General features: G+C 39.9%; 1 protein-coding gene across 3 annotated transcripts in view; it reads left to right on the top strand.

Annotated features, from left to right (window-relative positions):
- Positions 1-18,108, top strand: part of DGKH (diacylglycerol kinase eta) — a 184,382-nt gene that overhangs the window by 56,423 nt on the left and 109,851 nt on the right. For all 3 annotated transcript variants that reach the window (XM_073795251.1, XM_033843358.2, XM_019936489.3), the window contains exon 3: positions 15,632-15,742. In XM_073795251.1, coding sequence (XP_073651352.1) covers positions 15,632-15,742 — 111 coding nt within the window. The remainder of the gene's footprint in view (positions 1-15,631; positions 15,743-18,108) is intronic.

Genomic DNA, 18,108 nt, shown 5'->3' with positions numbered 1-18,108 from the left:
CTAACATAGGCATCAAGATGTAGGGATATGTGAATTGAAGAGAGGGAAAAAGAAATGTTCCACTCCAGGCCAAAAACAAAACGTTCACTTTTCTCAACACAGCTTTTCTCAAGTGGATTGGAGTTTGAGTAGGATGAGGAAGAAATAAAATAATTTGGATCCTAGAATGACTTTTGGGGGTTAGGGAGATAGGGTTAAACTATCGTCTACAGACCGAGTGGGTAAGTTGATCTGTTTTATGATTTATTTTTTTCTCATACTGTAATTAATATATTTTTCAGAATTCACGTACCACTGATAATATTGAAAATGAGAGATAAGCTTTTTAGAGTAAACATAATCTTAGCACATTGCTCTCCTCTGCGAATCCATTACCTTTTGCAAATTGGGCTCCATGAGGACTGAGCACATGGAATTGCAAATGAGTGAGCTCTACATAGGTGGTGCATTTGGAAAGGAGGGTGTTTAAGCCCAGCAGTTAGAGGTGAGTCAGTGAGGAGGAAAGATCCTGGGGAAAAGCATTCCGGGCCTCTGGAAAGACATGTAAATGTGGGTCCCAAGATAGGAGGGTCCGTGTTTTGTTCAGCAAATGGCAGGTAGACCAGTAAGCCGGGAGCATAAGCTGCAGGACCAGTGAGGCTGGATGCTGCATGTAGAGAGGGGGCTACGAAGTCAAGTAAAGATGTAGACAGTCAAGGGCCTCAGACGCAGGGTTTTTGTTTTACTCTGTGGTTTATGAACAACCAACCACGATTTTGGACAGGGAAGCGACAGGATGAGAGCTGTATCTTAAGGAAACAATTCTGGAGGAGAGGAGTCTAGAGAATTAATTAGCGCGGACTAGATTTCCTTTTATGAACAATAGGGAACGTTTGTTGGATTGTGCTGTTCAGTTGAGGCCTTCGCAGTAAGCCAGCATCCCTGTGAATGAAGAACAACTGCGAGGAAGGTTCCTCATGGTGGGTTTTGTTTGGAGACCTTGAATGTGGTGCCTCTTGAGCTTGTGCTCCTTGGCGGTCAGGGAACATCTGGTGTGCACCTGCTGGGAGAGCCAAGACGCAGAGGTCCTGGGTCCCTCTCTGGGCTCCCAAGCCTGGAGGACAAGAGATATTTTGTTCATATTGTCTGGCAAGGTCTTCTCTGTGTTTCGTCCTTTTGTTATCGCCAGCCTTTGGTAAAGACTTGTTTGAGTGTTCTGTCTTGCCCCCATTTTATTATGGGCTATTAAGAGTGGAGCTGTTTTCCACACTCGGGCCAGACTTTAAGGGGAAGCAGTCACTTCCAAATGAAGGATGGGTACTGGTGGCAGGCTGGCTGCTGGTCCAGCTCTGTCTCCAGCAGGAGATTCTTCCTGCACTGCTGTTCTTCATTTCTCCATAGGAGAAATCATAGGAGGTGTCTAGGTGAGAAATAACGGAGCTACCAGAATTGGGGCGCGGGCAGCAGGAACAGACAGGAAGACCGTGTTTCAAAATCATTTTGATGGCAAACTAAGGAATTTAGGGGCAAGAGAGAATTAAAGATAGTTCAGAAGTTTGGGGATTATGTGCTTAGGAAAATGCTGCTGCGGCTGCTGACAGATGGGGTCACAGGAAGAGGAGCAGAGCTGCCGTGGGAAGGTGCTGAGTTCGTTTTGAATTCCAGATTGGGTGACTTTTACCCAGTGTTGTGTAGTTATTTCCCAGAAGTTTCAGAATTAGAATCTAGGTTTCCTGGACGAGACAAATGTGCTTTTTAAAATTACGCAAAAACATATATTACATGAAATAAAATATACTTGTTGAGTTTCAGCTGGTGATAGCATCTCCATGGAGCTGGAGTTAAAAAACTGAGAATAAATGGAGAAATTTGTGTTAGGAGATCTGTATCTACTTAGAGGACATAATGGGAGGATAAGTTCACCCAGAGAGATTTGGCAGGTAGGATGTATTTGGAAATAGCCAAGGGGCAGTTTTCTTGAAGAAGGAGTGAAAGCTAGGCATTAAGCCTGAAGAAGATGAAAGAGGCAGTAAGAATACTCTACTTTTTTTTTAAAAAAAAAAGAACTTTAAAGGAAGTTTAAAGGAGAGGCAAGCACAGATTGGAATCTGGGACATAATCAAGAGGTGAAACAAGTTTATACTCTTTAAGAGCAGACATGCTGGGGGAAAGAACGGGTGGAGAGGGAACAATCAGAGATGGAAGACAGAGGAAAGAGTTCGGTTCCGTTTAACAAACAAATTATAAGTACCACTGAGGTGATGGGCATGGTGTTGGGTACCAGGGATACAAAGATGGAGTAAACGCGGTCCTGCCTTTGGGGAGTTACTGCCTCATGAGGGACAGGAGCGAGAATAACATAAGACCAACTGATACCTGCTGAGCCCTATGTGCCAGGAAGTGTTGTAAATACTTTACATGAATACACTGACTCATTTAGTCCTTACCACACCCCTACAAGTTAGTTATCGTTGTTATTATCCACAACTCAAAGGACAAGAAACTCAGGCACAGAAAGGTTAAGTAATTTGCTCCAGGTCTTTATCAACTGGTCAGCTGTGGAGCTGAGATTTGCACCCAGACCGTACAGCTCTGCACCCCTGTGCATCACGCCGAACAGATGACTACGCTAAAAGGCAAAGAGAGGAGTAAGAACAATGCACAAACATAGCACAAAGAAGGGAGGAGTTAAGTTTTTCTGGCAGGGGATAGAGTAGGGCAGGGAAGATCTCAGAGGAGGAATAAATGGAGGACAGGAAATGGATCCTGATAAAGGAGCACACTGTTATGACCGAAGTACGGAACCCGTGCTGGTATTCGTGTGTGTGTTAGCGTCTTACTTAGTGATTTGCCCAGACTTCGTCTCTCACCTTTACTCTGCCCTGTTCTGATCACAGAGCACAGTCACATTTGATTTTATTCATTCGGGGGAACAATTAAGATGGTCTTAAAAAATCTACTAGAACCGAGTTATCCTTTTAGGGGTATCAGTCCTGCCGATTGAAACCATCATTAGAGTGGAGTTTATGATTTTAAAAATAATCCCTCCCTGCCTCCCTCATTCCTTCCCTCTCTTTCTTTCTTTCCTTCTTTTTTTCTTTCTTTCTTCCTTCCTCTGTCCCTCCCTCCTCTTTTCCCTTCCTTCCTTCCTTCCTACCTGTCTACTGACCTACGCATCTACTTACCTACCCATCTATCAATGAATTCAGAGAACTGGCAGAAATGTAACAGATTTTCTTTTGCACTTGGGACCCAGATAATCTCTGGGGAAGAACCAGTGAACTTGAAGAGCAGATTATTGAAGATTACAATTGAAATTCCAGAAAATAAAGAGATATTTTACACAGACTGGTTAATAGCCCTTTCTGAGATAAATATATGTGGTAAAGATAGACTCCTTGTTAGAATCCTCTAACCAGAGGACTCTAGGAGGAAATGGAGCATCACCCCATTTCCCGTCCCATCCCTGACTGTCTGGACCCTTTGACCACTGACCCCTCGGCTGCACTGCCGTCTGAACTGGGAACACAGGGCAGCAATAGTGTGACACTTGGGCATGACGTGAGGTCGTTTGTTATGCAAACTTACTAGTTAAAAACAAAAAGTAATGTTCAGTGGTTTATTTTAGCCACATCAAAATGCCCCTGCATCAAAATAGTTGTGTCATTGTGGCCGAGTGGGAAAGTAGTTACATCAAAATGTCATGTGTAGGCAAAGGGATTATTCTTGGAAGTGAGTGAATCCTTCCTTTAATAAAGGAAGAAGTGAATTCAGGATTAGAAGGATAGATTTGTTTACCCCTTCACAGCAGAGTTATTATGTGCCACTCATGGGATCTAGGCAAGGATCCGTCTAACTGACAAAAGGTCCATCTATGTTCCTGGCTCTGAAAGAAAAAGCTGGGCATCGGGCATAACACCACTACCACCCTGTGGTAATGTGTTGTAGTTCAGGGTGTTTCATGAAAAAAAGTACATCTGATGTGTACACAGCATGGACATTTTGTTCCTTCTCCTTTGAATAAAAGTATAAGAGCACTTTATAAAACCATATATTTTTATCACTTTAATATTAATCCAAAAAGTAACATTTAGAAACTCCTAAAGAAGGAACATATTAAAAATGGAGAGAAAGCTTAATTTTAGGAATGAACAAATAAAACTTCACAAAATAACCACAGTCTCAGGAAGGTAATCATATCTATAGCTTTTCTCAAGACAATTACAAACCAGTGTAGGGGACAAACTACTTTCATCATCGTTAGATGGTCTATTGACATAGAGGGTAATTAGAATATGTTGGTATAATGTCTGTTAGAATGCATTAATTTATAAATATAGTGCATTCTAAACTATTACATGTAGAATGGATGAACAGCAAGGTCCTACTGTATAGCACAGGGAACTATATTCAATATCCTGTGATAAACCATAATGGAAAAGAATATGAAAAAATATATATGTATAACTGAGTCACTTTGCTGCACAGCAGAAATTAACACAACATTGTAAATCAACTATACTTAAATAAAATAAATTTTAAAAAATCAAAAAACAGTGCACGGTCATATATTCTGATACACAAAACTGCTTGAGGACAACTGCTTCAAGTGGCAGTTTATAGAAAGGGAAATATTTTGTGGTGTAAACAAGGCACCTGCATCACCTTACTGCGTTATCCTTAAATACTGGTTCCGGGAACACATGCTGTCTCCATTCTTCTGTAAGCTGGGATCTGGCTGGCTCACTGCATTATCCTCTGGCTCCTGACGGAAACATGTCCTCATCATTGCCACTGCAGTTCCTCTGCCAGTATTCACTTTCTCAGTGAGGTCAGGCGGGTGCCAGCATGGGTTTGGGGGGTGGTGCAGGCTGGAGACATTATTCAGGAAGGGGGAAGATTAAGCATCTAGGGCTGCTCTTTTCTGTCCACACGCCTCCAGCCCCCCGTTTCCCGCCACATGGTCGTGTCCAGTGCAGCTCCCAACTCCTCGTTTCCTCATCCAGAGGTCTTATTCTAGCCTCCTTCTGCAAATCAAATCTGTTTAAGGGAAGAGCTTGAGTGAGCATGCTCAGTTATTAAACCCAAATGGCTCCCCCCACTGGCTGGAGCAGAGCCAGTGGGGTGGAAAGAGGGCAGGAGTGGTACACTAATGGGGTTCCATATACAGAGGAAAGAAACATTTTGAACATAGAGATACAGTACTTCCTAAAGCCATGTTTTAGAAAGATTCTAACACCAAATCTGTAAAATGTTCAGAGCTAAATAAAAGTAAATGATCAGAGTGAATATCAATTAAAGTGCTAAATTATATCTTTTCAAGGTTTTATACAAATTATTATACTTAAATATGTTTATGAGAGTTTATTAAAACTGACTGATAATCATAATGACGAACAGAGATTTTTAAAAATTTATTTATTTTTGGCTGCATTGGATCTTCATTGCTGCACGCGGGCTTTCTCTATTTGTGGTGAGCGTGGGCTGCTCTTCGTTGCGGTGCACGGGCTTCTCACTGCGCTGGCTTCTCTTGTTGCGGAGCACGGGCTCTAGGCGCGTGGCTTCAGTAGTTGTGGCACGCGGGCTTCAGTAGTTGTGGCTCACAGGCTCTAGAGCGCAGGCTCAGTAGTTTCGGCGCACGGGCTTAGTTGCTCCGCGGCATGTGGGATCTTCCCGGACCAGGGCTCGAACCCGTGTCCCCTGCATTGGCAGGCAGATTTTTAACCACTGCACCACCAGGGAAGCCCACAAAAAGAGATTTTAATATGTGTAGGTTCATATACCCTACTCCAGACGTGTTGAATCAAAACGTCCCAGATATGTAAATTGGTGCAGCCACTATGGAAGACAGTATGGAGCTTCCTTTAAAAACTAAAAATAGAACTACCATACGATCCAGCAATCCCACTCCTGGGTATATATCTGCAAAAGACGAAAACTCTAATTTGGAAAGATTCAAGCACCCCCATGTTCATAGCAGCACTATTTACAATAGTCAAAACATGGAAACAACCTAAACGTCCATCAACAGATGATTGGCTTAAGAAGATGGGGTATATATATACAGTGGAATGTTACTCAGCCGTAAAAAGGAATGAAATGTTGCCAGTTGCAACAACATGGATGTACTCAGAGGACATTATGTTAAGTGAAATAAGAAAGACAGAGAAAGACAAATACAGTATAATATCATTTATATGTGGAATCTAAAACATAATACAAATGAATCTGTATACAAAACAGAAGCAGACTCACAGACATAAGAAACAAACTTATGGTTACCAAAGGGGAAAGTGGGGGGGACAAATTAGGAGTATGGGATTAACAGGTACAAACTACTATACATAAAATAGATAAGCAACGAGGATTTACTGTGTAGCACAGGGAACTATTTCAATATCTTGTAATAACCTGTAATGGAAAATAATCTGAAAAAATATATATATATAACTGAATCACTTTACTGTACACCTGAAACTAACACAATACTGTAGATCAACTATACTTCAATTTTAAAAAGTCCCAGATGAACTGAGGCTGTTCATGTTTATAAAGTTCTCCATGTGATTCAGATGATGAGCCAAACTTTAGAATAACTGGTGTATTTGATAGAGCTTAATGTCATGTATTTAACAAAGAGGCTTAAATTTGTTTTTAAGACAGTAGGAAATTCATGGTGGGACAAAACTCAGAAGGGGAAAGAAGAATACAAGGCACAAAGCCAAAGGGTCTGGAATCGAGAGGAACTGAGGGAAATTTGGAGGCTGATAGAAAAACCAGGCTTTAAGCAATTTAATACTTGGATGGTAAAAGAGATTGACAGACTGGATCAGAATGACACCAAATGGTTTACGTTGCAAAGTCTTAAGATGATGGGCAGGACTTCCCTGGTGGCACAGTGGTTAAGAATCCGTCTGCCAATGCAGGGGACACGGGTTCGAACCCTGGTCCGGGAAGATCCCACATGCCGCTGAACAACTAAGTCCGCGAGCCACAACTACTGAGCTTGTGCTCTAGAGCCCGCGAGCCACAACTACTGAAGCCCGCGCACCTAGAGCCTGTGCTCTGCAACAAGAGAAGCTACCGCAATGATAAGCCCGCGCACATCAACGAAGAGTAGCTCCCACTCGCTGCAACTAGAGAAAGCCCACGCGCAGCAATGAAGACCCAGCGCAGCCAAAAATAAATAAAATAAAATAAATTAATTTAAAAAAAAGGTGATGGGCAGTAGTCATTCAATATAAGTTCTGGCATATGTGTGTAGAAAAATAATTTTTGTTTTATAATCAGGCAAAACATAGAGGAGCTAATAAAAGAACAAAGTGATATTGTCATAGAAGATGCATACATTAAAGTGCAATCTGGTGATGAAGATAGACTTTTAGTTTAGAGATGTAGAGTAGGATTCAGATCTGTGTGGTTTGCATTTGACCTTTCAAGCAAATGTAAGTTTAGCTGTTGGATAGAATAGGGAAGGATAGAAAGTTTATTACAAATAATCATTGATTTACACATTTTATAGATGTAAGTCTGGATACCACCCAAATACAATATTAATGCTGATGCGATAGATGGCCTTCCTTAGCAATGATGGAATGGTAGTGAATAAAAGCAGAATGGCTTTCAATTTGGGAAAAAAAGAGAAACCCAAGAGAATAGTCAACAACTAATTGCTTAAATTTGCTGCAGGGACATTTTCAAATGAGAAAGAGATGGCCACAAAATAAGCACCTCTGGGTGCAGTTCTCAGAATGCTGTCCATTTCCTGCCCAGGCTCTCCTTTAAAAGCTCTTAAGATAGTGTACAGTTCAAGTTTCCTCTGAAAGACATTCAACTGCTTTATTTGAATATCAGTCTTCACTTCATTTATTCTTTTGTGCAATTAAGAGCTATTCTCTCTGCTAGGAACTATGGTAAGTGCTGGGGCTACGGTGGTGAATAAGGTGGGCCTGGCCCTACTCTAATCTAATGGGGAGATCAGTTTGAGCCTAATTGAATTTTGAAGAGTCAGTGGCATCCAGGTGGAGTTATCCGACAGCAGTTGTCATCATTTTCTAATTCTTACTGGTAAATAAGCCTGATGTTCTAAAAAAGTAAAATACTAACACTATATAGCAGTTTTAAACTCTGCTCCATTATTAAATACAATTTCATGATTGATTTCTCTTATGTAAACGTTCAGAAAACTATACATTTTGGAACTGTATACTTTATGTGATTAAAGCTGATCTTTGTGGGATAATTTCTCTAAATATAAGCATTGGGCTTTTGTTCAGAAATGGTCTGTCTTTATTGAACTGTGTCAGTCCCACTACAAACACCTTTTCCCACAAGTATGACCTGTTAAAATAGTACCTTGCTTATTAATGACACTTTATACAGCATTTGGGAGTCTATGAAAGATATTTACACTTCATTTTGTTTTGTCCTAACAACTCTGAAGAATACAAGGCAGGTGACAGTGATCTTCACCTTACAGGTAGGGAAACTTAGGCTCATAAATGTTATTGCTCGTTTGCAGCCACAAATCTAGTAAGTGGAGCCAGAAATGGAACTCAATCCAGGGCTTTTTTGGGGAGTCAGGTCTATTTCCTTTGTGCTTTCTGACAGTATATTGACTTGCCGGAGAGAGAAAAATTGAAATATTTTTCTCCACTTAATTCCTCAAGTTCTCATCAGAAAAATATGTTTTAGTCCTCTTAATTTCTTACTTTTTGTTTCCTAATTATTGAATAAATTTATTAACATATAGTCATTATTTTCTTAGTATCAAGTCCATGGTTATATGTGTAGGATGGAAAAATCAATAAGATACAGGAGACAGAGAGCCATGAATTGTTTAAAATTCCTACATGATTAATGCTATAAGTTATGTGTGGGCATAGCGCTGTGGATGCACCCAGGATATGGTGGCCGCCTGAGCCTTGGAGGATGCTAGGATGGGGTGGGAGGTTTCTACGAAGAAGCAGAGGAAACTATTATAAGTAGAAGGAAGAGCTCGTGTAAAAGCTTGGACGTAGGGAAGCATGGAGGATTTGGGGATTCGCAGGTACTTCTCTTTTTCTCTCCTGTTAGAGGAATTTAGGAGGAATGCTGAAGATGAAGCTGTTACAGAAAGTGGGTCATTTCTGAAAGGAAGAGTGTGTGCCCAGCTCACAAGTCTGGGATTACACTGTGGGTGATAGGAAAGCACTGAACATATTAAAGCAGAGTTTGGCGGGATCAAACGTATTTCTTATGGATAATTCTGTCCATGGTGGGAACAATGGACTGGTGGTGGGAAAGACTGATCGCCTGGACGACATGTAGGGTACTGCTGAGTTCAAGGAAGTGAGAGGAGCTTGAACTAAGGCAAAGGCAGGAGGAGTGGAAAGGGATGGATTGAAAGATAAGATCTGTTCTGTGATAAATAATGCTTAGCACGGGGACGAATGTTAATGATGATGGTATCTTGTCATACCAGCCTTTTAAAAAATTATGTATCCTTTCAAATCCATTGTTTCACATGTCACAGCAGCGCGTAAAGATATACAGCATATAAGGATATTTCCACTTTAGAAATTAAAGTCTGTAAAATTAAAGGTGCTTACCATTCAAGGAAGTCTAGACTCATGATGTTATAGGTTCTGTACATAGACAGCTTTCCTGGACCTTATATAACAATGGATACAGCAAAGAAAGGTATAAGACAAAGACTAATTCTCTGTTTGGGAGGGTGGAGTAGATAGAGAGTTAAAAGAGATAGGAAAGAAGTGATTACATACAAAGTATAGAGTGGTGAAAATTCTCTTGACCCATGTCCTAGTCTGTTCAGGCTGCTGTAACAAAAATGCCAAAGACTGGGTGGCTTAAACAATAAATATTTATTTCTCACAGTTCTGGAGTCTGGGAAGTCTAAGATCAATGTACTGGGAGAGATAGCCATCTTCTAGCTGTGTTCTCACATGGTGGAAGGGGCAGGAGAGTGCTCTGGGGTCTCACATATAAAGGCATTAATTCCATTCATGTGGGCTCCACCCTCCTGACACAATCTCCTCCCAAAGGCCCTACCGCCTAGTACCGTCAAATTGGGCGTTAGGATTGCCCCCCAAACATTTAGTCCATAAGAGCCCACATCTGCCATCACAACAAATTCCATTCCCATTCCCTAGAAGAGAAATTAAGGGGTCGTGTTGGGGCAAGACTAGGAGAAGCTCGAGATTCTTCTGGAACTTTTGAAGGCATCTGTGAAAGATGAGTCATCACTGACGTTTCCAGTTCTCCACATCAGGCTCTTCACCACACCTATTTGATGTCCCCCCAAAAGCCAACATGGGAAAGTGTACGTTTATCGGATAAATCAGGCAGTAACTGATGTTTTCAAAGATTTTTAGCTCACTGAAGGGCTGTTTGCAAAGTTACACTCTTCTCAGGACACTGAAGCTGTATGCCATCAAAACAACTTCAACTTGTGACACAGAGGTGTTTCTGAAACGTTAGGTGAAATCCTAGAGCGCTCATGTGTGTATAATTTAAAAGAGAAGTTACTTTTGTTTGCTTTTAGCGAGGGGCACGAAATGAGCGATTGCACAGCTGTAAGACATTGGACAGCGAACAGTCTCAGAAAGCCAGATAGAAGAGAGATCTTAAAACTTTTAAAGCTTATTTTATTGAAACGATTTTTTTTTCAAAGCCAAATTCATGTAACTTTTTGTGTTTAATATTTTGGAAACTGGGTTATTGGATTACGGTTAGGGGCTATACAACTTCACTGGTTTTTCATGAAGGTCAGATTGTACTAAACCTATCTCTGCCAGATTATATGATGAAATGGCCATTAAACGCAAATGTTTCTAAGCCTTATTTTGAGGGAGGGGAGAGCTCATCCCTTATCCTAGAAATTGTGAACAAAATAAAATTAAAATCGAATGCTTATTTTTCATAGATTGTTAATAATAACGGATCATAGCTAATTCTTCTGTCTGTTACTAAGTTCAATTTGTTATTCTAGTTGAACATTAATATTGAATATAATAAATATTTTGATTTTCAAGAAAGATTCCTTGTTTCTTCCTTTAGTTTGCTCATTATTTTGAGACTTTTCGAACCACAGCATTTTTCTCTGAACCATGCTTTGCCTATATGGTTATATTTGCAGGAGCTGTTACAGATTAATCATTTTCGCTATGCTCCTTCTTTTATGAGAAGTGTTTGTTTAACTTGCCATATATAAACAGACGTTTATTTTAAGGATTAACTTTCATGTGAAAAACTGCCTCCTAGTTAAGTCTTTTTAATCACATCTCTAGAGGAAAGCAAGCTAGCTTCAGATGTTTTTCTCTTTCTTTTCTTTCTTCAAGAATTTAAAATTGACTGTTTGTATATTATAACATAGAGAAGTTTGTAAATGCATGTATTCTCCTCAGCCTCACACACTGCAAATAAATCCATGCTTGTGCAAGATTTAAAGGACATAAAGTTATATAGTAAAACACAGATAAATTATTTGCCTTGAAAGTGACTATGTAAGGAGCATCTTTAAATTATCAATGGCCATAATACCAGGATAGATAGACATTTTCCTGTTCCTCTGACTATCTCTCCCCAAACCCTCACCCGGGGAGTGCACCTCAGGGTCCATTTATACTTTTTTGCATTGTATTTGCTGTTTTTTATATGCAGTGAAAAGAAGCAGACCTGCTGAATGCTGGAAACCATAAAATCATTTATAGCCATTCTTTCCCGTTTTCTTTCCTAATTCTATCTTCGTTTTAAAAGACAAAGTTATATACCCTTTTACACTTTAAAAGTTGTTTGGTTTAACATTTATGGAGGCCTTAAAGTGTCAGCTAACGTGTTATTTGGTGATATTATTAAAATACGTAGGACATGGTCTTCGCTCCATGAAGGTCACAGCCTGGTGGGAACACAAACATGCCATTCAGTTGTCATAGGTGCTGTTATACAGGTAGGAGAAGGACACATTCGAGAGACAAAGGTGGGAGTGTTCACTTCCTCCTAGGGGGTGGGGAAGTCTTCCAGAGGCGGTGGCACTAGATCAGAATTGAAATGATTGGGCGCTTTCAAGACAGGCGATTGAGGAGGGGGCGTTTAGGGCAGAGGGAGGAGCCTCTGGCAGGAGGGGCAAGCGAGAAGGTTGGACAGCATCATGCAGGGGTCTTCTCTGATACATACAGAAGTTTGGACTTTATGCTGCAGGCAAAAAAAAAAAAAAAAAAAAAGATACAAATGAATTCATTTACAAAACAGAAAAGGAACCACAGACCTAGAAAACAAACTTATGTTTGTTACCAAAGGGGAAAGAGGGAGATAGGATAAATTAGGAGTGTGGAATTAAAATGTACATACTTCTGCGTACAAAACAGACAAGCACAGGGAAGTATACTCAATATTTTGTAATAACCTTTCAGGGAAAAGAACCTGAAAAAGAATGTGTGTGTGTGTGTGTGTGTGTGTGTGTGTGTGTGTGTGTGTGTGTGTGTGTGTGTGTGTGTGTGTGTGTGTGTGTGTAACTGAATCACTTTGCTGTATACCTGAAACTAACACAGCATTGTAAATCAACTATACATCGATTAAAAAAAAAAAGATAGAACTAAGGAAGGATTTAAGCAGTGGCATAATGTAAACAGGTTTTCATTTTAGAAAATTACTCTAGTAACAATGTGAAGAAATATTAGATTATTTATGCTTTTTAGAAACAGCCTGATAGAACATAAGTAGACTAAACATTAACTTTTCTTCCTCATTGCCTTCAACAGAACTTTACAAAAATCTTAAAACACCCACTTTTATAATTTGAATTGCCAAAAGATGTGTGCTCTGGATGAGTTATATTTTTATAGCATTTCAAGACTTTGTGATCAAGTTTAAGAATATAGACTTTCTACCCTGGGTAACTTCGGATGCTGCAGCAGGGCAGCTCACCTCTTAACTCTTCCTTATTAATACCCTTTTCTCTCGCAATCTTTTGCATCTGGTTGCCCAAGGCAAATGCTCACACTTTCCCTTGGTTCTTTTCTCTCTCTCGCCCTTCACGTCTATCAGCAAGGCCGCTAGATTCTGCCTTCAAAATAACGTCTCAAATTCCTCTACTTCTGTCGGTCTCAGTGATGCTACAGCCTTAGTTCTATCCTCCCTGGTCTCTCCCTGGGACTCCTGCAGCAGCCTCCTAATTGGTCCTCCACTCTATCTCACCCATTTCCCCATTCTCACTGTCCCGCTTCAGACAGTTCACTAGCTTTTTGCACTTTGAATAAAAAGCAAGCTCCCCTCTGTGGCCAGCATCGCCTGGCTGTTGTCTCCCTTAACCTCATCTCTTGACACTCTCCTTCTGCTCCAGCTGTTATTTGCTCTCACAGAGGCCTGCAAACACTTATTCACTTCTTCCAAGAAGCTCTTATAATTTGGTGCCTGGCAAATACTCCGTGAACTTAATAGCATAACGATATCATAATAACACTTTCTGCCATTTATTAAATATCTTCTGTAACCCAGATAGTGTGCTAAGTGCTCTCCAGGCATTATCTTATAATTAAATTAGATGCAACAAGCTTGTGAAGTTGGCATTATTATTTCCATATTTTAGGGGAGGAAACTGGGCACAGAGAGCTGAAGTAACTTACGCAGATTTATACTGCTAGCATGTAGCGGAGCCTGGCTTGAAGTCTGTCTGTCTGATTCTAAGTCGGGCTCTTTGGTACTGAAGTTTCAAAAGTATTTTGTTATCATTAAATTTTAATGCTCTCACAATTCCTGGAGGACCATCTGAGAGCAGGCTCTAGAGGGAATCTTTTAATGAAACTGAAAGTAAACATGAGTGTGACCTAACTACCATATTAGAGACAACAAACTTTTCTCAATATTTTATGTCTTGTTGATAATAAAAGAGAGTATAGTGTAAAAGTTGGAAATAAACTCTGGAGTTCAAACAGACATGGGTTTAATCTCAGCATCTTCTATTCATTCATATGAATCTCCATATCATATGTGCCAGATAATATTCTAGGTATTTGAGACACATCAGTGTGCAGTCCAGTGGGATGGATATAAAATGTTGGTTCTGTAAGCTGTTTTTGCCCTGGAGATTCACTGTAGCATTACTGCTCTTCTGTGAATTCAGGATAGATGTGATCCATCTTGGACCCCCATCCCAAGGGGATCTATTTGAGTCAATCCCATGACATATTTCCTAAGGACAGTCTCATAGGAAGGCTGTAAGTTTAGTTTGCTATAAATAAAGTGTCCTTCCTTCTTCCTTTTTTTTTTCCTTCCAGTTGAAATGAAACATTAAATTTAATTTTATTAGATATAATAAACTCAGGGAACTTATATTCTAATAGGGCTAGCACAATAAATAAATAAGTAAATTACATTATACATTAGAAGATGGAAAGTACTTTGTGTGGGGAAGTAAATAAGATCTGGATGGGGGAAGATATGGAGAGCATGTACAATAGGAGGTCAGTGAGGTGGGCCTCATTAAGAAGGTGAGAGACTTGAAGGAGGTGAAGGAGTTAATCAGATGGATATTTGAGGGAAGAGCAGTCCAGGAGGAGAGAATAGGTAGTGTCCAGTCCTAAGGGACGTGCATGCATGACCACTTAAAAGCAAAGCATCATTGTGAATGGAGGTGACCAAGTGAAGGAGAGATACTAGATGAAGTCAGAGGGGTTCCAAGGATGTTGTTGGTGGCAATAAAATGAACTTGTATACGTAAAGCACTTAGCACAGGGTCTAGCCCAGATTCCCAGAGCCCCTGCCCACCTCTTCCAGCCACAGCTCTTGCTGCTCCCCGTTACAAGCTCTACCCTGTGTTTATAACCAGAAACTCTGTGAAGATTCCCTAAATATCTGTGCTGTTTTATACCTTTCTACTTCTGCACACATGTAAAATACCCTTCTCCCACTCCTTATCATTCTGATAAACTCCTTCAAGACCCACCTAAGGCTTTCCTCTGGGAGGACAACATCACTGACTCCCTCTGAGGCAGAGCTTCCTTCTTTGGGTTGCCATGCACCATGCTTTGAGTATGTGTTTGTTACAATAACACATAGCTGATGGTAACTGACATTTAATGAGCACTTACTATGTGCCATGCAGTAAATACCTTTACGTGTCTTTAAAATTAATTTCTCACAACAACAACCCTATAAGGTATGTCCTGTTGTCATCCCCATTTTATAGATGAATAAATAAAGCCATGAAGTTTATTGACTTGCCTAAGATCATCCAGCTACTAAGTGGTGGCACCAGGAGTTGATCACAGGTTTCTGGCTCCAGAGCCCATGCCTTCTTAACCATTACATTATACTGCACCTCCACCCTTCCACCATTTTACTATATACAAGTATATATGTACTTATATATGTACATGTACTCATCACACTGTATTGAAAAGTATTAGTTTTGTGCATGTGTCTTCCATAGTGTTTATGACTGCTTTGAGTCACCATGTTGAATTCACCTTTGCTCTTTGGGACTTTGCACATGTGTTCGCTTGTTGGATGGGGAGAATAAAATATTCTCTCATGTAATTTGCAAAGCATGAGAAATAATATTCAAAATGTTAATGATAGTGTGTCATTAATTTTGAAATTTATTTGGTTTTGAATTTCATTTTAATCATGTTGTTGTGTTTCTGCTTCTCCCTAGACCAGTATTAAAGAGGGACAGCTGTTGAAGCAAACCAGCTCTTTCCAAAGATGGAAAAAGCGATATTTCAAACTTCGAGGTCGTACACTTTATTATGCAAAGGACTCAAAGGTAATTCGAGAGAATACTAGTTGCAAGCCCTCGAAGGCTGTAGATGGAATTGAAATTTTGGTTCTATAAATTGTTTTTGTCTTGGGGCTCACTATCATTACTGCTCTGATATAAATTCCATATAAATGTGATTCATCTTGGACCACATCCCAAGGGGGTCTATTTGAGTCAGTTTCATGCCATTTCCCCTAAGGACAATCTTATAGGATGGTCCTAGTGCAGTTTTCTTTCTTTCTTTTTTCCTTCCAAGTAAAATGAACACTTAAGTGTAACCTTATTATATATAATAAACTCTAAATTTGGGTTCCCCCGTTTCTTGCTACTTTTTACCCCATAAATCTTTTCCTGGAAATGAGAGAGAGAATTGCTGTAGTTGCTAAGAGTTCATACTCTGGTTTCAGACAAGAGTTTGTATCCCAATTCTAGCACATTCCAGTGGAGTGGCTGTGGACAGCATGTTGTTGAGAGGAAGCTTAAATGAAATTACATACATGAAGTGCTTACATAATACCTGGCACAAGACAATCACTCAATTATGCTAGCATTTAGAAATAAAAATCACAGTGAAATAAAATCAAGGCTTAAATAATTTTTATAAATTAATTGAATGAAATAAGAATGATGTAGCTTTGGAAGAAAAAAATTGTAATGATGAGCTTCCATTTAAAATGGATATTTTACTGTTCCTTCAAAAATAAACATTAAGGTGGGTACCCTCAGCTGGCACTGGAGCCCCACCAAAACAGCCCCCTGCCCTGTTAGACCTGGTGGACACCTTTGGCCAACACTAGTGTCCCCCTAAAGTGGCTCCTGCCCCAGGGGTCAGCCCCACACACCAGAGCACCCACAACAGTTGCAACTGGGCCTTGCAGCCAGCCACACTGGGGTCCATCCTTGCGTACAAGCACCCCCTCAGCAAGTGCAGCTGAGCCACAACAGGAGGACACATGCAGCCCACAAAGGGGACACTCCTGGAGCATCTGGCCCTGGTAACCAAGGGAGACCATGCTACTGGGCCCCACAGGATACCTTCTACACAAAGCCACTCTCTCAAGACCGAGGGACGTAGCTGGTCTACGCAATATGTAGAAACAAACACAGAAAGTTAGGCAAGATGAAGAAACAAAGGAATATGTTCCAAATGAAAGAACTAGACAAACCCTCAGAAATAGATTGAATGAAATGGAGATAAGCAAACTTCCAGATAAGGTGTTCAAAGTAATGGTCATAAAGATACTCACTGAACTCAGCAGAAGTATAGAAGAGTGAGAATTTCAACAAAGAGATAGAAAGTAATAATGGAAATGAAAAATACACCAGAGGAAACCACAGCAGATTAGATGATGCAGAAGAGAGGACCAGTGGTCTAGAAGATAAGGTAGTGGAAATCACCCAATCAGAACAGTAAAAAGAAAAAGAAACCAAAAAATGGATAGTTTAAGGGACCTCTTGGGCAACATCAAGTATACCAACATTCCAACATTCACATTATAAGGGTCCCAGAAGGGGAAGAGAGAATGAAAAGGACAGAAAACCTATTTGAAGAAATATGGCTGAACACTTTTCTAACTTGGTGAAGGATACAGACATCCAGGCCCAGGAAGTACAGAGAGACCCAAACAAAGTGAACCCAAAGGGACCCACACCAAGACACATTATAAGTAAAATGCCAAAATGTTAAGCTAAAGAGAAAACCTTAAAAGCAACAAGAGAAAAACAACTAGTTACATACATGGGAGTCCCCATAAGACTGTCAGCTGACTTTTCAGCAACAACTTTACAGAAGGGAGTGGCACAATATATTCAAAGCACTGAAAGGAGAAAACTTATAACCAAGAATATTCTATCCAGCAAGGCCATCATTCAGAATTGAGAGAGAGAGAGAGTTTCCCAGACAAGCAATAGCTTGTCTACTTTATAGGTCATCACCACTAAACCAGTCTCACAAGAAATGTTAAAGAAATTTAAACAGAAAAGAAAAAATTATAACTAGAAATATGAAAATTATGAAAGACAATATCTCATCAGTAAAGGCAAAAATATAGTAAAGGTAGTGGATCAACCACCTATATAGCTAGCATGAAGGTTAAAAAACAAAACTAGTAAAACCATATATATCTACAATAATTAGTTAAGGGATACACAAAGTAAGATAACATCAAAAACATAAAATGGTGGATGGAGTAAAAATGTAGTGCTTTTAGAACATGCTCAAACTTAAGCAACTATCAACATAAAATAGACTGCTATATACAGAGGTTGTTGTGTAAGGACCTCATGGTAACCACAAGCCAAAAACTGATAACAGATATACAAACAATAAAGAGAGAGGAATATAAACATAATACTAAGGAAAATCATCAAAT

This window comes from Tursiops truncatus, chromosome 18, assembly GCF_011762595.2.
Source record: "Tursiops truncatus isolate mTurTru1 chromosome 18, mTurTru1.mat.Y, whole genome shotgun sequence".
NCBI classification, from domain to species: domain Eukaryota; kingdom Metazoa; phylum Chordata; class Mammalia; order Artiodactyla; family Delphinidae; genus Tursiops; species Tursiops truncatus.
This window is presented reverse-complemented; position numbering and strand designations above follow the sequence as displayed.